Genomic DNA, 22,942 nt, shown 5'->3' with positions numbered 1-22,942 from the left:
GTAAGAAATAAAATGGATTTATTTCCTTACTCCTACTCCTTACTCCAGCTTACTCCATGTATTGTAGACCAGCCTTTCCACTTCTTACTCCTACTTCAGCGCTGACGCTTACTCTCGGCGAATTAGAGCGCAGTGCTATACATTTTTTTACAAATTGTGCCTTTAGCTTGCACACTGATAAGTAAAGGCCGCGAAACTTACTATCGAGAGGCTCCTTACGCGAACGACGTGGCGAGTTGCCGCTCGTGGAAAAGTTGCGGGTCTCGTGTACAATTTCATGTCTCGGGGATAGTTTTCCCACGACATATATATCAACGCTCTTCCGCGAACGCTTGTTCATGGATGTCCGTTGACCGAACATCGCAGATGCGTCACCCCGGAGCTGACCTTCCGCGCGCAGGATGTCACGCGTCCCCCCCTCGGTCCGAGATTTCGTTATTTATTCGCGCTTCATTTTTATCTCCCACACACGCCGTGGATCGATAAGATAACGCGCGCGACGAGACGGATTATACGCTCTCGCGCGAAATCCGGTGACATTAAGCTCCCGCGCGCTTGTCTATGTCGACTGCATGCAGCAACGCGAGGGGGTGTCATCGGTATTTGTAAACCGTTGTTGACGTCCTCTGTGCAAATATCGAAATTTGGTATTTCGGAGATGACGGATACAATTCGCGTTAGCTGTGCCGCGTGGACGTGTATCGCATCTCGTATACGCTACCCGATAGACTTGCGCGTCTCTGTCATTTGACTCCGAAAAGAGTATCTTTATCAATATATTATCTGTGCGTGTAACTTGTACGAGTATTTAAAGGCTCGCGAACGTAATATTGGCTATGGAGGGCTTTCGAGCGGACAAAAGCCTCGTTCGAAAATGTCTCTGAAAAGATACGGCTGCGAAGAAGGTACTCGACTCAATATAATAATTGCGCTACCATTTATCAAGTGGATTATGGCAATTTAGAAATGCACGCCAAGGCAACGGGTTAAATTAATGAGAGGACAGAATTGAAAAATTGACATTGCGTTAATTTTCAAATTTACGGAATAAAATGCGTTACGTCGCGAAAAGTAGCGCGCTGAAATTACTTGTAAAAATATCTCGATCAGTATCGCTTCTGTCCACTCGATAACAGACGTATCGGGTCATTTCGTATTTGTTCTACCTTTAGTTTCTGTTTTCTCGAGCATCGACTCAATGCCCGCTGATATATCAAAAGAGGTTCATTCGCCGGTAAAAGTCATAACAGTCGCTGTCTGGGAAACCTGAAATCGATTCCCCTGCGGGTATTCACCCCTGCAATATGCAGGTGCGGTATAGACCGTGGCGAGCGCACCGCCTGAAATTATTGGATGTTATATCTCAAAGAAAAAGACAAATTCCTTCTGCTTTTTTAACGTGGAATAACGAACAAAAAAACGGACGTGTTGAAATATCGATAGCTGCGTACTATTAATATTGACTCGTTCCAACTATCGCAAAAATATTTCAATATGTATTTTAAAAGCGTACGCCTGTGAAGATCTCCGGAACAGAATTTAATCTACGGATTAAGGTAGTTATTTCGTAAAATCATTTATGTGAGAGTTGTTTCAAATTTTTACAGCTTATTCTTTACGTTAACACGTGCAAAATAAGACTAATTAAATTAAAATTGACCGTCTCAAAGTTCTAGAAAAACAATGTTAAAGTTTGCTACGTTGCACGAACTATTACGTGGAAGACACGTTAAAAATATTATTACACGTGAAATATTATTTACATATATTATTATGTGGTAAAATATTAATATTTGCGTTTGCAAACGATGGCACATTTTAGTTTTTTTAAGGTTAACGGTGAGCGAGATTCGTATGAGAAACAAATATGTTATAAAGTAAAACAACGAATGACTGTACTGGGGGAAAAAATAAAAATTATTGACCGTTCCGTTTCAACAATATAAACAGTTAAAACTGAAAAATGGGGAGAATTATGTAATAGACACCAGTGTAGTGTAAGAGATGTGGCAACGGCGCCTCAAACTGTAATCTTTCGAATCTATTTTATATTATGTATTAATCGTAAGTGCATTCTTTAGAACAATATCGCATCAAGATGTATCATTGTAATAATTGAGTGCTGGTTCCTGTGCGGAAGAAACTTTTGGCCATTACTGTCGCGAAACAACTACCTTAATTCGCCACTTGGACGGACAATAGTCGAGCGTATCGTTCGTTAGTTTCAAAATTTTTGTGTATACCGTTGGTTACGTACAGTCGAACGTAAGAACGCATTGTAACGTTACGTAACGGACGAAATCTCCGAAAGAGAGGAAATTCGTTAGAGAAAATTAATAGGGAAAGTCTATTGTTCGGAAACTTACAGCGCGAATTACAATACCGTTCGGAAATTCCTTTCTTCACAGCCGTCTTTACGTAATAAACGATATTCGGTAAACAAAGAGACGTAATTTTGCAACAGAATAAACAAAGTTATCTCGATCAATCTACGTTGACGGCGAACAGAATATGACCGACATCGAAATTCGAGCTGAATAAGTTCCAGCAGAAGGGCAAGTACAATGCATACGGATATTCCGCAACTTTATTTAATATACCGTCGAGCGACGAGTGTAATCATTACTGTAACGCGGGCGCGACATTATGTCAATCAGAACTTTCCATTGTTAGATTGTTTTGATTGTTAGATCGCCGCGGTATGCGATGCTAACAATAAGTGTTGGGTGTGCAGGACCAATTTAGTACGGCCATGACTGTCCGGACGTATTAAAGTGGCGAAACCCCCAGGTGCGCACGTCGATCCATTAGAAACTTTGGTAAATCCGCGAGCAAACTTTGACCATTGTCCATTTAATCACCCAAAAATCGCCAGAGAATCGGGGAACGTGCGACTCGCGGGACGGTGGCTTCGCGTTCTCAAGAACCGCCGTAAAAATATTTCTCGAAAGAATCCTCCATAATATTCAAACTCGCCGGCGGTTACAAATAAAAGGGATATAAAGGGGCTCTTTACGATTCTTACTAACACGTGAGAAAAGCGCTTCTGGCGTTCCGTAGGGTGCGATTATGTACTTAAGGCATAGAACGAGGGATAAAATCTGTCAAGAATAAAACGCTCGCATAAAAATGACGATATTATTGCTGATTTATATTATCAGGTCTCTTTATAGCGAACGGCTTCGCGCGAATACATCGTCTCCGAGAAAAGTGAACGAGTCAAAAATAGCAATTTTACAGGAGAACGATTTTAAACTTTTAATCTGCGCGCAGTATACAGCCACAACTACTGTTCCACTAAATTGTTTTTACCCCTTTCCCTCTTCACAGTTCTCTCTCTCTCTCCACATCTTTCCTTCGCCGTCGCTATTTTTAAACGAAATACGGTCTTCGCACGCTGCTCCTTTTTTTCGAAAGAAATTTTTGTAACTGCACTTGTGACGCTTCTCTCGGAAAAAAAGGCGCGCACGTCATTTTCAAGTAGATTAATTATAAAGACGTAAAAACTGATATTTTTAACCTGCGCCACTTTTCCCGTGCGCAAAGACGATACGTGTGTTATCCAATAAGAAAATCACTCGAGATAATATCGAGTGGTTAAGACTACAATGTACGCTTTATCATATAGTCTACCGCATCGCCTCTCGCCAAGCTAGATGTCACTAGCCTGCACTCCTAATGGCTCAAGGCACATATCACGTGTTGAAAAAATATTATATCTTACGTATATGCAGAGTATGTATACCGTTCCATTATGCGTCCAATTAAGTATTCAGAGTATATAAAATTTCCGAGCTCGCAAACAACATCGGATTTACATTTTAACAAAATATTTAATTAAAGAATTCGTTATTGCCCACCCGCTGTTTTACATATGAAAAATCAATTCTGGATTAATGGAATAATTAAGGGAATGTTTACGAAAGGCGTATCTCAAATATTATTCAACGATATCGTCTGCAGGTTCCGCGGCAGCTCCGTCGCGGGCTCCAAGGCTCAAAGACGCCTCTATCGATCGGACGTTTGCGCTTTTATTTGACGCTGGCAACGAAACGAATTATCCTCCCCGTCGCCGACAATCGTTTGATCGAGCCTCGGCGATGGCTCACGCTCGTCAATGTGTACAGGATGGCGTTTCCCAGCGTCCTCCCCGGCGGCTGATCGCGCACCGCATACGGATAACGGATGATGAGGCCGAGGGCACACGCTAATTCAAACGCCCTTTGTCTCGGCGGGTGTTGTTTCAGGTTTCGTCCCGACGGCGATCGGCCGCGACGTGCACGCCGGCGGCTTTGACGTCGAGCGGGTTGTGGCCGCGGAGACGAATCCTCACGCCGGTCGGCGATTATTGATTTTCGACTTTCGAGGTTTCTGGAGCAACCCCCGACGCAGCCGTGACGCAGGCGTCGACGCCGACGCAGCATGGCGGAACCAGCCGCCGCTCGCTGGCTGGACCATCGTCCGGGTCTTTCGGCGACCGCCGCGTAGGCCCCGCGTGCGAATCGCGCGAAGGCAATCTCGCGCGAAGATGTGAGCCGCCCACTTGTCGGATCGTCGTTGCGTAGTTTAGTCTCACGACGAGGCCCAGACCCCTCGGAGATGAACGCGAACGTCGCTATCACGTGCTTCCTGCTTGTCACACTGATCGCCCTTGCGAGCGGTAAGTGCGGAATAAAAATGTAATTGTGCGATGTAACGTGAGTTCTCTTCCATCCCGATTCAAATTGGCGAGATCGTAATGCGCGAGAGCATATCTGGGGATAAACTATTGCTCAATTCTTTTGGTGCAACGCTACAACGGAACGTCGTCCGTCTTTAAGGTTTTTGTGAGCGAAAGATATTCGATTGTAAATAAGGGAGCATTTTTTTTAAGTCGGATCAATGCGCTTAGAAGGCGGCCTTTTTACCCCCAAGAATTACGCACTCAGTGTCAGAGTACGCATATAAATACACGATATAAAAGACAATCGATAAACAACTTATCTTTATGGCATAATTTTATCCCCGATGATCTACGAATGCAAAAAAATGTGACGGGTTGACGAAAGATAAATTCATTTAACACAGTCTGTCGTTCCCCCCCCCTTTTTTAATTTTACTTCTCAATACGTGTCTCGACACGTAATATTTTTGGAGCCCGAGAACATTCGATTTTCGCCAAAATCGGCCGGTGCTACAAGCTTGTAATATAATTTACTCGTCGACTGCGTTTATGTATACGTAATGCTGAGAACGTTTATGATAACACAGGTCAGCTAATGTCAAAAGAGCATCGGACCCACGCAGCTTCCGAAAGAGCCAACGACTTGTGGTGTTATCAGTGCTTCACTATGGAGCACGGTGAGAAATGTATCAATCTCACTGGCAATACTGGCAATACCAGTACCTTCATGCACAAATGCACGGACGACAGGAGAATCTGCATGGTAAGACGAGATAGGTTTGTACCCTTCGTTTCTACACAACGCGACCAGCGTCGAGAAATAACGCGATGCCTCTACTCTGGGATAAAAAAAAGACAGTAACCCACAATTAGTAATCGAATTATTTGGGTTGTTCGTAACTTCACTCTGGCAAAAATTCTGGACGTTCCTTTGTAGTTAAGCAACTTAACATTTCGGTCAGTGCCTCTTGAGTGAAAATTATCTTTGCGTTACTGAATATCGACAGAACTAATTGAGAGAATTGATTAGTATTATTTTAAAATCGTGGGTACTCTGGGGGAAAAAAGACAGTTTTGCAACTCATTTCGGGGCCCACAATTAGTAATCGAATTATTTGGATTGTTCGTCTACTCTGGGAAAAATTTTGACTGTTTGGTTTTTGTAGCTAAGCAACTTAACATTACAGATAAATACAGCATAGCTAAATAGATTTGTTCGACAAGTTATAGCTTCAGCTACTTGCTTAATTGCTGGCTGATGCTTGTCCTTATTTTCTGTACTCCGAGAGATTCTGTCGGAAAGGTTAACACGATTTATGAGCAATTCGATATTATATTTTAAATACTTGCTCATAAATGTCCTACAAATGACTTAAACCTTCTTTTTCTAACCACCCAACCACTTCCTCGTCCATTATTTGAGTCAGGATACCACAGAGCAATTACAAACACTACTCGAAACGTGACGAAACAAGCATTGACACGTACCGAGACGCATATCGAGTTCCACCACTAAAGTTGTTGCGAATTTAAGAGTACATTCTTAATTTAAGAAGATATTCTAAACAACATGATGTTAAGAAGGAAATACTCTTCCTCGTTAAGTAAAGCTATTAAGAGTATTTGTGAAATATACATTTCAAGAATACAATTTTTTCGGTGTACGGAATACAATACTGCGTAGAAACGTAATTGACCTGCTTTCAGAAAATTGAAATAGTTGCGCCGCGAGCTCGTGGAAGCGAAATTTTAACGAACGCGCGCGTCCGCGGCGCGCGCGTTTAATGGGGACTTGTTGGGACAATTTAAACCATGATACTTGTTTATCTGGGCGAATTAATATCTAATTGAACACACGCATACGCGTCGGGCTGACGAGCCAGCGTCTATCCATGCGGTTAAATTATTACGCGCGTGAGATACTTCGAATCGCAGTTGTCTATTTATCAGCCACCCACCTGGTTGAAATGCCGGGTGGTAGATATTTCAGAGAGGATTTTACCCACAATTTCCTCCGATGTCTAACGTGACAAAGTACTTTGGAAAAAAAAGGCAGTTAGTAGTCCACTTTCGGGCCCACAATTAGTAATCGAATTATTTGGATTAGTCGTCTAATCTGGGAAAAATTTTGACCGTTTTGTTTCTGTAGTTAAGCAACTTAACATTTCGGCCGCTTAAGCGAAAATTATCTCTGCGTTACTGAATATCGACAGATCTAATTGAGAGAATTGATTAGTATTACTTTGAGAAATCTTGGATATAGATAGTGAAATTCGTAAAAGATTAGAGTTATGAACAATCCAAATAATTCGATTACTACTTGTGGGCCCCAAAACGCCTGTTGCTAACTGTCTTTTTGTTCCCATAGTACGCAGCGCGGGAATAATATAGGAGAGTACCGTGATATCTCCGTAGAAACTGTTAACTTTTAACGGCAATGTGTGTTTAAAATCTTAACTTGGAAAATCATGAATAAATCTTCATCTATCAACATCCCCTCGCGTATACGTTACTCATATATGTATACGCGTTAAAAATGTTACAACCGACATATTTTCGCAACATCCGTTTTTTTTTTAGGAAATGCACACAATCACGTATACCTACAACATGTACGAACCCACAAAGTACATGGGACACTAGCTGTCGGCTTTCCTTTGTGACACAGATCCTCGCATGAAAATCCGCAGTCGAGTCCTTCCACGCGGAAATATCGCTGTGAAAGCTCTATACAATGATAAAACAGACAACTTTCTTTCCAAGTGTAATTACGAATATCTCGCCCAGCTATTCTTTTTCTGCGCACGGAGATCTCACGCGCCGAGAGAGTCCAAACGGAGGGACGCTCGGTAAAACTGTTCACACTTGATGCAATCGGCCGAACGATATGTGACGAGTCCCCGCGTGTTGCAGGTGAAGCGATTCTCCTACACCACCAGCACCGAGAACTCGACCTCCAGCCCGAAGACGTGGTCCCTCGAGAGGAACTGCACCAACAAATGCGAGCCCGGGTGCATCGTGATCGGCGAGCGCACCAAGCTCTACGCCTGCACCGCCTGTTGCGAGACTAATCTATGCAACAACGGTACCGGTACTGCCAACGACCTAACGATCAAAGAAATCGACCTCCTGCTGGCCCTCGTGCTCCAAGCTATATTGACCGTTATCATGTACCCGTCCTGACAGTGTCAATAAAGCCTCTGATCACAATACATCCCCTCGACCATCGCGTCCGCCCGACGGCGCTCCGACTCGCCCGCATCTCACAGTCTACGTGAAAATCTAAAGGACCGTCTACGTTGGAAGTAAGCAGTAAGAAGGAAGAAAACCGCAACCTTTACTTGCCAGTGTAGAAGCTATAAAGTACAGGCGTGATTTTTTTTAAATATTTAAAGCACCGGTCGAACTGCGCTCTAATTCGCCGAGAGTAAGCGTCAGAGCTCAAGTAGGAGTAAGAAATGAAAATAATTCATTTCTTTACTCCTACTCTTACTTCTTACGCCAGGCTTACTTCATCTACTGTAGACGATCCTTAATGCTTCGCCGACGAGAGGCGGAAAACTACGCTCTGCATGTACGCGTGTAGCGTAGATTATATCTGTTCATATTGTAAAACGTTCCCTTTATGACCTTTTCGAAAGTTTGTAAATACATATTTTAAAAGATCAAGATTACAATGGCTTTTTGAAAGCATTTTCACTCGTTACATTTGTCCGCTGCAGACCAGAGAGCCCAGCATTAGCCGCAATCGGCCAAGTGTCAGCGTACTCTCGAGTTCTTTGAACCGACGAAGCGCATACCCGAGTCGAAATTTTGGTACTACCTACTTAATTGATTTATACACTTACATAGACCAGCAATAACCTACTTTGATGACATTCTATTTTTTTACTCCTCCCTTGAATCTTTAATTCCAAAAATTTACTTTAGCTCCCACTTAAAATGACCTACTTTAATGCTAAATTGGCAAAAGTAGAAATTTCCGACACCGGGAGTTTTTAAGTGAGAGTAAATTTTGTACTTGCACTTCGACCTCTTTTACTGTCTTAGGTCTTACTATAATAATAGAATCAAAGGTTCAACGTAGGGTCAAAATTTCGACTCGGATAGTTCTTAATGGTATTCTATCATTTTTATTATTTTTCTAACGCGACTGCAGATTGTTCAAATCGAAGCAACGCCGAGCGTAAAGCAAGATTGATTCTCGAGAAATTAATTGCGCCTGAACTTTTACGACTGTTTTACGTCGGCGCCTTACAAAAATATGATAAGTCGCTTTCATCGTTTGCCAATTAAACTGCAATTTTACATTTCCCGTTCCGCGATTGAATTAAATTCAAATTCCTACCACCATGGAGAACTGGGACAAGATGGAGGACGTTCTGTTATTTAAATTTACCGACCGCGTGCCGTTTGAGAAAATGGCGTCATCTAGCATCGATATTCTATATTGAAACTGATGGGACTGCCGCAGTATCGACCGCATGTAACTCGGCGAGATTAAAAATGCGAATGGAATGCCTCTTTTAATTCCTCAAATAAGTAAACGACGTAAAAGACGAGCGAAGTTAGAAAAGAAATCGATGGATGTTTCGTTGGAAAAAGAAATAACTTCCCGAGAAAATATTTGTGCCACGTAGCCGACGGGTCCGCTATCGGTTATTGGTCACTGCATCAATTAGCAGTTGTGTACAATTTTATATAACATGTTAATTAATATATTTTATAGGTATAACGTAATAAACAAAATAACAAAGTTTATCAACAACCGGCTGAAAGGGCAGTTCAACTCGTATTAATTCAAAATATATTTTTGTACGTTTCTATATTTATAACGTATTTATATATTTTTATTTGTCGCGCAAGTCCGCGTTGTATTGAAAGCGTTTCCAAGCCAGTTCCCACGAGACATAGTCAACGCGCTTTTCTCGCGCAGATACGGTAACTGCGTAAACCTAATCTCATGCCTGATTAGCGGTGACGCCGCTCGAACCGGTTAATTTCGTAAGGCTCGGTCTCGGCGATTTGCAATTCTCCCGAGAGGATCGCGAGAAGTCGACGGTCTCTTCGCCGCCGCCAGCAACACCTACTAACAGAACCACTAACAGCAGTCATATTCGTCGCTGACGCACTACTCCAGTTGTATCACCTTTTCCTCGTCCTTGTTCCCCTTCCACGGCGTCGGCGGCGGCGGCGGCAATCACCTTCGCATGTCCGCGGCGTTCTCCGCTATTCCGCAGCCGCGACGCGTATCTTCGCCGCATCCGCGAAGGATCAAGCCGCGGGGATTTATTGCCCGCAACAATCGCACCGCTCGTGACGTTAGAGCGCATTCTGCGCGTCGACGCGCTTCCCCGGGCGGATACCGAGAAACGTACGACACCAGGAGGAAACTCTTTGCACAATCGGCACGCACACGTCGGCATGACTGATGCGCGCCGTGTCACATAAATATACGAAAAATCCCTTTGTGTCTCGCGATTAATTGCTCGTAAAATCGATAGCGCGCCGACCCCGCCGTTCCCCGCCGCGCGACGTCGCGACTATTCCGCACTTCGCAAACAGGTCGCATGGAAGGCGGCTAAAATGCAATTATGCCCGACTGACGCGCTGTAATTTGAATAATATTTATTTCGGATCGATCTAGACACCCGGATGCGAAATACCTCCCGCACTACGCCCGTTCATTAAAATATCTTTGTCATTTATTTAGGACTTTATTAGAGTTTTATTAAAAATCAATTTTTAATAAAAATCTAATAAAGTATTATGTAAAGCCATTATTAACTCGATTTTCGCGCGGCTTTATTGGATTTTAAATCTTCAAAATCCGATCAATTTAAAAAATATAATTAATTTACCTCAAAATTGACAGGACGGGCTATTTCGCTCGATTAAAGAGAAATTTCAATTAAAATTTTTGAAGATGACGAAGAGACTCGTAATTTTCAATCTAGAGGGGGATTTTTCATCCTTTGCCTTGACAATCTTTTGTCCGTGTCTGTCTTCAACCGATTGTAAGCAAAACTATCTTGCTAAACATAATGGATATAAATTAATTATAATGGCTTTACATAAAAGGGAATATATTTTTCTGTACGATTGAATAAAGTACGTGTTGAAGAGAAGTTTTTTAATTCAGCAACGACTCCCCTTCAACCGTTTGTAAAACGTGCATTACGCAACGCGTCGATCGGAAGATTTCCAGACTCTCGTCTCCGCGAGATTCACCGGTTTTGCTGTAATAGTTAGGTGCGAAAATTGACCGCACGTACCGTCCGCGGCTACAGCCGAAGGCAAAACGCGAGTGTCGGTATTCGAGCCTGTCTAACCACCGCGATAAGCGTTCGCACGTCTGACGTGGCCGCGTCATCCAGAGAAATGGAAGAAGAACCAGCGAACGTTGCGGTAACGCGCTGGCAAGACGCCGGGTCCCCGATCGTTTCCGACTTGTCAAACGTCGAGAAGACACGTCCGCGGACGCGGTCGGTCAGTGCGAGGAGGTGAAGCGTCGGATGTGCCAGCATGCACGTACGATTGTGCGCCGTGACTTTCCTGCTGCGCTTGGTGGTCTCGATCGCGGCCTCTCCGACCGCGGAGGTCGTGCACCAACCGGGCGCGCTGAGCAAGTGCTGCGTCGCCGGTTACGCGTTCAACGAGGAACTCGAGTGCGTCGATGCGGAGCCGGGCAGGCTCAACTACACGCACGATGCCTGGCGAACGCTCTCGACTCGACGTCCCCAGCGGATCGTCACGATGATCGCGTCCGTGCGGGGCTTGAGCTGCCGCGACGACGCGGATGAGAAAAGCGACCCCCCGCGTATCCGTTCCGTTTTCCGCTCGCCGGGGGACTACTGCATCGAAAACATGATCAACGGCACGACGGTGCTGATCAAGTGCGCGACGGTCGACTCCGCGGTGACCCTGGACAGAGAGAACTCGACGGAAACGACGGTGGTGACGAAAACTACGACGATCATCACCGTGACGACCATCACCACCGTCACCACCGTCAGCGTGACGAACGTATCGTCGACGGAGAACGAGACCGAAGTCGTTCGCCACTGCAACAGTCTGGGATCGGTGTTCTTCTGGGGCGCGTATACCTACATGGGCACCAACTTGGCCCACGTTGTCATGTCCACGATCGTGGTCGTGGTGTACCTGTCCGTCCCGGAGCTCGGCAGGAGCATCTACAATCGCGCGGTGCTCCGTCACAACGGCTGCCTGCTGCTGCAGGGCTGCCTGCTGACGCTCCTCGCCTTCTGCAACCTGTGCGGCGTCCCGATAAGCGACGAGCTCGAGACGCTCCTGTGGATACTGATGCAGTACTTCACGAACGCCACGGTGTTCTGGCTCAACGTGATCTGCTTCGACATGGCCCTGTCCATCACGCGATTCCGCTGGATGCTGGGCTCCGGCCAGCAGACCAGTCGGGAGGAGAACAGGCGGCTGCTGCTGTACGGCGCGTTCGCGTGGGGCAGCGCCTTCCTACCCGCCGTCGTCGCCGTCATCTTGGAATTTTGCCCCGGCATCCCGGAGGACTTCCCGCTCAAGCCGAATTACCGCCGTTACCACGGCGGGCCAAACTACTTGGTGAACGTATACTTCTTCGGCATACCGCTGCTGACGCTCTTCTTGAACAATGTGCTGTTCGTCTTCACCACGTACAAGATCATACGGATACGGCGGAGTACGGAGATAGCGACGAGGAATCACACCAACGCGCTCAGGAAGAAGTACTTCCTCTTCTTGCAGCTGTACCTGCTGATGGGCGCGCCGTGGTTTTTCGGCCTGCTCTTCGCTTGCATGAACAAGCTCGTGGTGATGAAGATATGCCGGCTGATATGGCCGATTCTGTGGCTCCTGATGCTCGCTTCCCACAAGAAACTACGGCGGAAGCTCGCCGACAAATTGCGGTGCGTCAAGAAGAAGCCCGAGATCACCGCGATCAGCTCGTAGACGGGTCCAGTGACTCCGCGCCGATCTAGAATCGCCGGCTCGGCCGACGAAAAATTAACGCGCGGGCGCGCATGACGGATCGAATTCTTATCGGTGGCGGCCGCAGCGTGAACAATCGCCGGATATGCGCCTTCTATTATCATACGATATGTTGCGTAATTTCGCGGCGACAACAGTTTCTCCCCCCCCTCGTCGTTGCATCGCGCGCGCTCACGAGCGTCTACATTATTTTCTTGCGCAATCCAGAGATGAACCCCCGTCTCCGAGCAAGAGGAGCAAAAAAAATTCAACGGCGTCGCCGACGCCGACGCCGCAATATCCGATGCCGCGAACTGAGCGATGAGTCGCAGAAAAAGCCGGGTTTGCGGCGTCGCGTCGCCCGCGCGGCGGGATAATAAAGGAGTCGGAGCGCGACGTCGTTTCCTGCCGGGGCATTTTAATTACCGTATTCGCGACGCGCCATCACTCTCGCCCCCTCGCATTGTTTTTTTTCCTTCCGTTTTACAACGTGTAGAATATTAACCTGTTAGTGTACAATGCGCGAGCGATATACGTCAGGCGCGGGCGCTCTTCACGGGCGATCTTCGGCACCTCGGGAAGACGCGGTAAGAACCGCGATTCTCTCCTCTCGCGCGAGAGCCTCCTTGTGTGCTAACAGGTTGAAATATAACTCTAAAGCCCGGTCTACAATGAGGCAGAAGTCAGCAGTCAAAAATCATAAGCCGTAAGTTGGAAATCATAAAGAAAAATGTTGACGATGAATCACAAGTCACTATACTCTAGCCAATCGGAGACGAGGAAATTGATAGGCGATCATTCGCCTCGACTAGCTCGATGAGTTCCAAATCATCGATATTCTCGTTGGATGCAGCGATTTCCATCCCAAGGAAAATGAAAAGTCAAGACGATGTCAATTTGATGTCATATTGACCAAATTTATGCCATATTTTGGTCAATATGATCATCAAATTGACGTCATCTTGACTTTTCAGTTTTCCTTGGGATCGTTAAACAAGTTTGGTTAAACACCGTTTTGTTGAACAACACTTAAAAAATACCTAGGGTCAAGGTTCCCAGCTAACACCAAAGTAACAATTACATAACATCAATGCAAATGTAATATAACAGGCATGTGTTATATTACATTTATAATGATGTTATGTAACTGTTACTTTGGTGTTTGCTGGGTTATGTTCTGAAATGTTTCTTTGTAGAAAACTTTTACTTAAAAGATTACAACCCAAGGAAAAATGAAAAGTCACGATGATTCGGAGGATTCTAAGGATTGGGATTGAGATTAGATTGAAAATTGACCAATTAGAGTAAAAGTGACTAAACTTGAGATCAGTAAACTTGATTGATCAAATTTCAATCTAATCCCAATCCCAATCCGTAGTTTGATACGGGCTTAAGGGCCTGCAATGGCTGTCTTATACCTTAAGACAATAAAACATTTACTCTTAGATCTCACTTGATAAGGACCTAAACCAAAGGTCAAAACGTTGTGAAAGCGTATTTAATAAATGTGGCCAGCTGAAGTCGATTGAAACTTGAAATTTTACTTAAGACAATTTATATTTTAAGCCTTTCTCTTGAAGTAACGCAACAACTGTCTTACGTCTTAAAAGTGCGCTAGTTGAGCAACTTAACATTTCGGTTATCTTTGCGTTGCTGAATATCGACAGAACTAATTGAGAGAATTGATCGGTATTACTTAAAAATCTTGAATATAGATGGAACAGCCAAGTGCAATTTTTAGTTACGCGGGGTAAAATTCGTGAAAGACAGAGTCACGAACAAATCCAAACAATTGGATTACTAATTGCGGGCCCCAAAATAGGTTGCTGTGCTTTTCTTTCCCAGAGCAGTAATAGACGGGGGGAGACTCTCGTGCGAGTGTCGCGTGTGTTGCAGAAATTCTGATATCTAGTCAAATACGGAAGAGTAAACAAGTCAATTAACAGCAAGTAGGACTTGCTGGAGGAAATTATCTCGAATCACGATCCTCTCGATAGCGCAATAACCATCAGGTGGAATCGATAACGGCCTACGGGACCTTATTTATTAAAGACATATTGATTTAATGTCCTCGTCCGCGGCGCGACATGCTAAAAAGAAGAGAAGGAGACTCATCGTAGTTCTCTTAAGTCAATAACGACGCCGGGATCAGATATTCCCGAGAAAGGATAGCTATCGCGCCGCGTGTGTAATATTATATATTATACCGTACTGCGGGAGAGATACACAAAGATTAATATGACAACGAGCTCGTGCGACTCGGTAATCAGTAATTAAAATACGGCGGTCGATATAAATACGACTTGTTACATACCGACTCGCGATACTTTGTTACAGATACGTCAAATCGAATATTTTTCGCGGGGAAACCATTCGATCGGCACCGCTCTATTATTTTAGAATGCAAAAGCACGATCTGGAAATAAATTTATATGCAAAATTGTGGAGAGAAATATTTGACGCGAACTCAGGGAATATATCGGGACGGAAATACTCGCGGCCGACATATAACGAAAATGTAAACAATTTATAAATGCGATTAAAGAGCGTACGTTTCAACTGATAATGTTTTTTCTTTACCCATGCACATGTACCCTCTCGCGAAAATCAAGGAAAAAAAAAGATTTAACATCTCGTGCGCGAGATATCATTATCGACTTGTTACTTTAATCGCATGGATCAGACTGTATTAATAGAATGTCATCTTGAGCTAAGATAGAACTTAACTTTTTATCCCTATTGTTGGCGTTTCACGCGTATTTTTTAACGTGTCTACACAGCTATTCATCTTGGGTTTTCCACATAAAGCTGTTAACTAGAAAGGCTTATAGTTAGCTAATCTTCGCAAGTATGCATGGACATGACGTGAGTCATCGCCTGGGTATCGCTGTCATAGATTGCATCAATATTTATGCCGCGCGTTGCGTCGTGCGCGCGCGCGCGTGTGTGTGTGTGCCTGTGTGCGCGCGCAGATTCGTGTGTGTTAAAACAAAAGCTATTTCGTATGCGTCAAATTTTTTTGTCGGTCAAGTTACCCCTGCGGGCCTTGTCGGGTCGCGTCCGCGCGATTTGCGCATGAACGAGTGCAAAAAAAAAGTATCACACACGGAGTAATAATTTGAAATTTGACATACGGGAGATACTACGTGCGACAAGCACGCTTCGTTAGCGGGGCTCCCTTGTCAAGAGATATTTCGGTCGTCATTATGTCCGACCGGCCTTTTAGAGCCCGAAACGCGTTTCATCCCGCGGATCCGCCGCACGGCATGCAAAATTACGACGTGGGCGCTCTAACGAGAGATCAGAAGCAGGCTTTGAACGAGATGAAGATGACCGCTCGGAGGGAAAACGAAATTTATCTTAAATCGCACCCGGAAGTCAGAGGCCTGATCGCTATCTTAATGAGGTAAACTCGCACTCGTGCCTTGATACGTTTAATTGCTTTAGAAAAAGAAGCGTGTCCCTCTCTTCGTTTAACCCTTTGAAGTACGGTGGTAACCCACGTTACCACCTCAACGTCTTCACTTTTTGGCAATTTAATTTCTACCTGACGCATTTAGGTCGAGTGCTTTGCATTTTTGGGGCATCTTAGCGATAAGAGAACATTATTTTCATTGCAAGAAAGTGACCGCAAAGTAACGTTACGTTACTCTTTGAGTGACTGTAACTATAACGCGTTACTTTTCGGAATTGGCAATTTGTAACTGTAACTAGTTACATTTTTAGCGAAAAAAACAGTAACTGTAACTAGATACTTTAATAAAGTAACTTTCCCAACCATGTGAAAACCTGAAAACTGATTCGTAATTAGCGGCCCCAAAAACCGTTGTATACAAAGTTTCACACAAAAAAATGGTTCGATAGAAAAATGTATGCTTCAAAGGGTTACATGCGTATTTAAACTTTATTCTAATTACTTCATCGCGCTTATTTTATCGAGGTTATTTATACGTCATCGCCGTACGGGGCTCGCGTTTAATTCGCGCCTTTTCTTTAATAATCATTTTCTGAAAAGTGCGAAACGCCAATTATAATATTTAACGCGCGACGGGACTATCGTCCGAGATTAATGATACGTCATTAAAATCGCTCTCGCAGGCACGTCCTATCGAAGCAGCCGCTCATCGATATTCCCGAGGTTGTAGGGACATTTTTCAACAGGCCGCGTCATGAAATTGTTGCTGACCTTTTGGAACACTTGTCGTCCGCCGACGAGCGACCGGGCACAACGGGCGATCTTCGACGGGAAGTATTTCGAGCGGCCAGCGCTGAGACTCGCGGCAGCAACGACTCGAGCCCCAGCTCCGACTCGTGCGACTGCAAGTCGCGTTCGCGCGACTCGTAATTTTTAACGACAGTCCAAATATAGTCCACTTACACGATTAAATCCGTTCGATCTTTGGGGAATTTTTGTAGAGGAGAGAGAGATGTGACTTAGATGAGTCCTATTAATTATTGCGATACTATCGATCTTATTAATTATTACGACCAACGGTCGCGCGAGTTTTCGACAGATTTAAAGCCAAACTGCAGCTCCGCTTCTTTAGGAGGCTGTCCCGATTGTGCACTCGACCGAGCGCTCTTTTTATGGATGTAAAATCAAATTAGTTTCATTTCTACAGCGGGACAGCACACGCTCGTGTACTTGATAGAACGAACGCTCTTTTTATACGTTTAAAATCAAATTAGTTCAGTTCCCCCAGTAGAAACATATATCCGGTTGTGTACTTGATAGAACGCTCTATAAATACCTGCCTGTCATTAATCTGCCACATATTGGAATCCGAGCCTTATTCTCTCTAATGTTTACTTGGCGTATATACGTCAATATGTGATTACACGGGCGCGCCATACAGTTACGTATTAACCGCGGCGGCCGGTCCCCGCGTGCACGTTATTGCCTTATTAATCCGTGCCTTATATCCCACTCGTTAAACGGTCGGACAAGCGACAGTGCGAAAAACCATTATTTGTAATTAATGCGCGCGACACGGGGAAAGTAACGACTCGCGTATCGATTAGATAAAAATGGAGTGCGAAAATGCGGTTACGCCCGAGTTACCTGACAATATTCAGCGACAATATTTATCTGGTCATACCTAACGACAGGCGGTTATCTTGCGCGAGAGTAATACGATGGGCGGTTAGGACCGGTTGCAGCGCGCGCGCGCGCGCGCGATGCCGATCGGCGCTAACCTCGATTAATTAGATTTCGTTACTTCATCTACGGGGTGTACCCATAGACACAGCGAGAATAGACTGCGCCTTCTCTGCCCCATACGTGTGAAAACACGTACAAATCATAGTATAACTAGTGTGCCCACCAGGGTCGGGAAGTAACTCGTTACTTGTAACGAAGTTACAGTTACTTTTTTTTTTAACTCCGTCACATCCCATTGTATACACGACTTACGTTTCTCTCTGCCTTGCCCTACGTCTACGACTGAGACAGTCTTAAGCGTTTACGGATTGTTCTCTGCCATCAGCGTAACTGTAACGTGTTACTTTTCACAATTGGTAACTTGTAACTGTGACTAGTCACATTGTTAGCGAGGAAACTGTTAACGTAACTGGATACTTTTATAGAGCAACTTTCCCAAACCTGATGCCCACACTCTCTGTCGGCCCTTTGATCTCTTCGGTTTCGGTCACGTGGTATTCCGCCATTACTTTGGTGCGTGAAACCCTTTAACACCGTCACACTACCACGTACACAGCATCCGTCTCATTGGCCACAACCAAAATAATGGCGGATGCGCAGAAAGGATCGGCGCAAAACAAAAGTAATGAGCACGCTAGTTATACTATGTATTGTATGTACAAACTTTAGAACGAGATAGCTTCAGCCTATTCAATGGGACGCTCAGTCTATATTTGCCACGTCTATGATTTCAACGATCCCCAATCCCGTGCCAATTTTTTCTGCGACTCGAGAGCCCCGTGGCCGCGGATTGGTTCTCTCGAAACCGCGGCGAGGCCGAGCGCGGGGCGTTTTCCGGCGAAGCGGAAATGACGGGAAACGAGACGTCGAGATGTTCCGATCGGATATTAATAGGCCGCGAATAAAATTATATCCTGAAATTTTCCCCGAGAAAGGGACTCGACTGCGGGTCTCGATCTCTGGCGGAGGGGGGGGGGGGGTACGCGTGATCAAGATTGAGCGTATCTCTTCTGGGGCACCGCGTGTATCTTAATTGGCCCGGCGACAAGATGGAAACAGGGATCACCATTAAGAATCGGTTAAGGCTGTCAGTGCGATTTATCTCGCGGAGGGAAAACTCGGGCTCGTTTCCGTCGTCACGTTCGGCTCGATCGGTCGCCGTGTCACGCGATTAGTCGCGGAACGAGATTAAGCAGGCCGCGACGAAGGGAAAAAGAGAGAGAGAGAGAGAGAGAACGAAAGAAACGCTCGTAAAACGAACAAAGCGACGCACGTCGCCGCGTTGTATCTCCGTCGCCGGGTAGTTTCCGGTTTCTTGCGCGCGCGCGGGGAGGTCGCGGGCTGCCTGCGCGATTGTTCGCTCGAATTCCGGTACGCGGGTGTCGCACAGCCGCCCTTTCATTCGCGTCTCCGTTATCTCCTGATACCGCCAACCCCGTCTTCCGATTGCGCTGTAAACACCGCCGCCGACGGCGCTTCTCCCGTTTCTCTCTCTCTTTTTTTCTTTACCTCCTTTCGCAGGTGTCGCGCATCCTTGGGCGATACGCGGCCGACTCTCCGGGGCGAGAGGAAAGAGAAAAAAAATGCGACAAGTAGGTACCTTAGATAAGTGCCTTTCGATGCTGGAGACGCAGCTGTCGAGGCGGAACCGACGCATCCCTCGCTCGGCGCCGTGGATCATCCTGGACTGGGACGCACCCTGACAAAGGGAGAAATAGATGAACTTGGAAAATATTCTCGAGAGAGAAAGAGCACGGAAAAAAGTTTCGAGGGAAAATACTTGGGATCGACAATGTTTATCTGACCGGCCCCGGCGGCGCGGGTCTTCCAGGAACGGCCTGGCGCGAGACATTTTATGAAGTCGGCCGTTTCGGCAACAAATATAAAGCTCCGGGACTCGCCCGGCCGACGGGGGAGGAAGCGGGGGACGGAATAACTCGCGAGAGAAGACGGAATAACTCGTGATCCCTCGCCTGTGCGCCGCGCACGACTCACTTTTTATCAAATATTCCGCGGATAAGAGCTCGGCTGTATCCCGCAATCCGGTTTTAAACCGTAATTCCTCCATGACCCAGATCTTTGATAAATTTGTAAAACGTATAATGCGCGGGTCTACCGCGAAATAAAGGGTTTTCGGGCTAATCTACAAAGCGCGTTTATGCGCGACGGGCGGCATTAACGGCAATTATTGATCCGCCCGAATGTTGACGTATGAAATTTCCCGACCGTCGCCGCGGAGCTACGGGAAATCGGTATAAATTCTAACCGGCGCCGCAACATTTAGTCGTACGTAACTTTAATATCTTTTCTCCACGATTACAGCCGCGGATCCAACTCGGCGATACGCGATTCCGTTCCCCGCTTCCTGTTTTCGACGTGCCGCGGGCGAGACAATTCCCGGAAGATAAACAAGTCCGCATACGCGCTCGGTTCTAAGTAATTTCTCGGAATTTTTTTCGACCCCGCTACCTCTCGGCGGAGTCTTTCGAGAGGTCCGTCTCTTCGTTTTACAGGCGATTCCTTTTACCACAATATCCCGGGACATTCCGGAATATTTACTCAGGGCAACGCGACTTCCCCTGCCCCCGCAGGTGCGAGGCGGAACGCAAAAGTCTTCGCGAGAACGGGCGACTGTTTCTCGGGATTCTCCTCGGTTATTCGCCGCCGTCGAGTTTTCCGTCCGCGAACATCGTCGTCGTCGCCGCCGCCGCCGCCACGTGCACGCAGCTACGTTTATCAACGTGCGTAGAAGCGTACAACAATGGACGGAATGATTGCGACACTTTTTTTTATGAGTCTAGGAACGTGTATGTAGATTCAGAGTTATGTCCCAAAATCTTCTTCCGCGAGGAATATTCTACCCGGTGGTCATTCCGAGACCATTTTGAGCGTTTCCGATCTATTTCTCGAGTAAACTTTTCCCCGGAGAAAATGTTTCGGAACGTAAACATCCCAAAATCTTCTCCGAGGAATATTCTACTGGACGGTCATTCCGAAACCGTTTTGAGCGCTGCTGCACCTTATCAGCATTCCGGCTAACCGGCGAGATCTCGGAACCGAAATTTGTAACGTCGCCGCGCACGGATCTCGAGATAACGTCGATGTTTATCCGACACCGGCCAAACAACGGCGCGTGCAATATCGTTCTACGATAGGATCGAGGCTCCTACTTAAAAAAAGTACGTCGCGATCCACCAAGCGGTACGTAAAGAAATCAATGTAAGTCAACATAACCAACGGTCTAAACAACGGACCGCTCGGCAAACGGTCACTTACTTATTTCAATTTCTACACCGTATCCGGCATTTTCCAACGCCGTCGTATTTCCGATAGCGCGAGCGAAGGTATCTGTCTCGACCAAGTTGTACAGCTCTCCCGCGAGAATATCCGATTAGCGAAACTAATTAAAGTAGTTGTTACGAGGGAGAGGGGATCCACCGGCAGACTTCTACGCGGTGCATCGTAACGTTGTAACAATATATACGTTAAATAGACTAGCAAATATATCGCATATCGCCAACGCTTTACCGTGCATTATGCGCGTAACGCAACCATCGGACCTCGTGTTATCGGGAATCCGCGATCGATTCGGCTCAGGGCACGGGGTATCGGCGGGGATTCGCGCGTGCCTAAGCACGACCCTGCGTCGCGGAGCGAGCGCCGCGCGGTGGACGCGGGGGAGGCGGTACGGAAGGCGGACGAGGACGGCGCGCGCGGGGAAATCTGTTCGCGACGCGGTCCAGGGTAGCCGCGGAGCGGCGAGGACGCGGCACCGAAATCTCGGTGGCGCTTCTTTCCGCCGGCCTCGGCGCGGGCGGTGTCCTCGCGAGCGCGCGGCACCGTCGCGAAAACGCCGCGATCGCCGGCGGGACGAATCCCCGGGTCGCGCGCGCGTCATCGCCTCGATAATAAATCGGGCGACATCGAACGGTGACTTATTTACGAGCGCGGATCTAACATCCTTCCCCTCCTCCTCTCGCGCGCGCGGCTCGTTCCTTCAACTCGATTCGCGGAACGCGGTTATCTTCGCGCTCGCCTCCCGAGTCGTTGAAACTTTCGTCGAGCGGAGGAAGCGAGTCCGACGCACGGCGCATATGTCGATGCCTCGCGCTGAAGCTTGCGGTTTTAATAATGGACGCGGCAGTGACGCCGAACGAGTATCCCGGGGGAGAATCGTCGTCGAGTGTCGCGATTCAAATCGAGACCGAATGAAAACGACGCCGCGCGTCCGCCGTGCACGGCGGTGGTCGGACGGGTCGCCCGTTGTACGGTACATTTCGGAAGTGCAGTCTACCGCGCGAGAGAGATTGCAGGCTCACGGATATGCGCGGCGACGCGATTGTTGGAGCGAAGGAGCGACGCGTACGAATAGCTGCGCAACGATATACGCGCGAATGTCCCCGAAAACTTACCGTAAAACGTCGGACAAACCGCGTCTCCGACCGTAAGCGTTGGTCTACTATCTCGCTCGAAGTAAGCGGTAGGCCTAAAGCTAAGAGTCCACATAGATGCGGCGACGCGTGCGGCAATGCGAGTCGACCAATCAGAAGCGCGCTATAAGATTCCTGCGTTGAAATTAAAAATATTTTTGATTCGTCGCCGTACGCGCCGAATTGACCAATCATAGTCGATTATTCTTACGACCGCGACTCTGCGACTCTCATTGGCCGCGTTCAGCAGACACAACTGTTGAGTGAGCGCTCAGTATGGCCGGTATTCATAGTCGATTCTTATTTAAAAATCATCTTAAGTGTTGTCTTAAGATGCTAATACGGCTCTGTGATTGGTTGAAAACACATTAAGAGTATACTTAAGATGATCTTAAATATACGAATGGACTATGAATACCGGCCTGTGATTGGTTGAAAACACATTAAGAGTATACTTAAGATGATCTTAAATATAAGAACGGACTATGAATACCGGACTATGATTGGTTAATACTTTTATAATAGATCCAGTCAATCATGTTAAGAAATCAATGGCCGCGTTCAGCAGACACAACTGTTGAGTGAGCGCTCAATGATTTCTTAACATGATTGGCTGGATCTAAAAGTATTAGCCAATCATACTGAGCGCTCACTCAACAGTTGTGCTTGCTGAACGTGGCCATTGTAGACCCCGTATTAAGCCTCCAC

General features: G+C 46.4%; 3 protein-coding genes across 3 annotated transcripts in view; 2 read left to right on the top strand and 1 right to left on the bottom strand.

Annotated features, from left to right (window-relative positions):
• The window catches only part of LOC105561796, a 45,833-nt gene extending 26,242 nt beyond the window's left edge, over positions 1-19,591 (bottom strand). The window contains exon 1 of the mRNA XM_012012112.1: positions 19,405-19,591. The gene's annotated coding sequence lies outside the window, so the exon portion shown is untranslated. The remainder of the gene's footprint in view (positions 1-19,404) is intronic.
• Positions 4,387-7,875, top strand: LOC105561799. Its single transcript, XM_012012115.1, has 3 exons — positions 4,387-4,660; positions 5,251-5,426; positions 7,577-7,875. The coding sequence occupies exons 1-3, from the start codon at positions 4,600-4,602 to the stop codon at positions 7,844-7,846; spliced, it is 507 nt and encodes a 168-aa protein (XP_011867505.1). The 5' UTR covers positions 4,387-4,599; the 3' UTR covers positions 7,847-7,875.
• Positions 10,915-13,773, top strand: LOC105561800. The gene has a single exon (XM_012012116.1). The coding sequence runs from the start codon at positions 11,189-11,191 to the stop codon at positions 12,623-12,625; it is 1,437 nt and encodes a 478-aa protein (XP_011867506.1). The 5' UTR covers positions 10,915-11,188; the 3' UTR covers positions 12,626-13,773.
• Positions 19,592-22,942: the final 3,351 nt, after the last annotated feature.

This window comes from Vollenhovia emeryi, unplaced genomic scaffold, assembly GCF_000949405.1.
Source record: "Vollenhovia emeryi isolate VEMERY1.0 unplaced genomic scaffold, V.emery_V1.0 DF939200.1, whole genome shotgun sequence".
Taxonomy (NCBI): domain Eukaryota; kingdom Metazoa; phylum Arthropoda; class Insecta; order Hymenoptera; family Formicidae; genus Vollenhovia; species Vollenhovia emeryi.
This window is presented reverse-complemented; position numbering and strand designations above follow the sequence as displayed.

Excerpts from the sequence above, each read along its gene's own strand:
- LOC105561799 (XM_012012115.1), top strand. The coding sequence starts at position 4,600 with ATGAACGCGAACGTCGCTATCACGTGCTTCCTGCTTGTCACACTGATC. Across the intron at positions 4,661-5,250 it reads ACTGATCGCCCTTGCGAGCG|GTCAGCTAATGTCAAAAGAG; the intron begins GTAAGTGCGGAA and ends ATGATAACACAG. Across the intron at positions 5,427-7,576 it reads ACGACAGGAGAATCTGCATG|GTGAAGCGATTCTCCTACAC; the intron begins GTAAGACGAGAT and ends CGCGTGTTGCAG.
- LOC105561800 (XM_012012116.1), top strand. The coding sequence starts at position 11,189 with ATGCACGTACGATTGTGCGCCGTGACTTTCCTGCTGCGCTTGGTGGTC.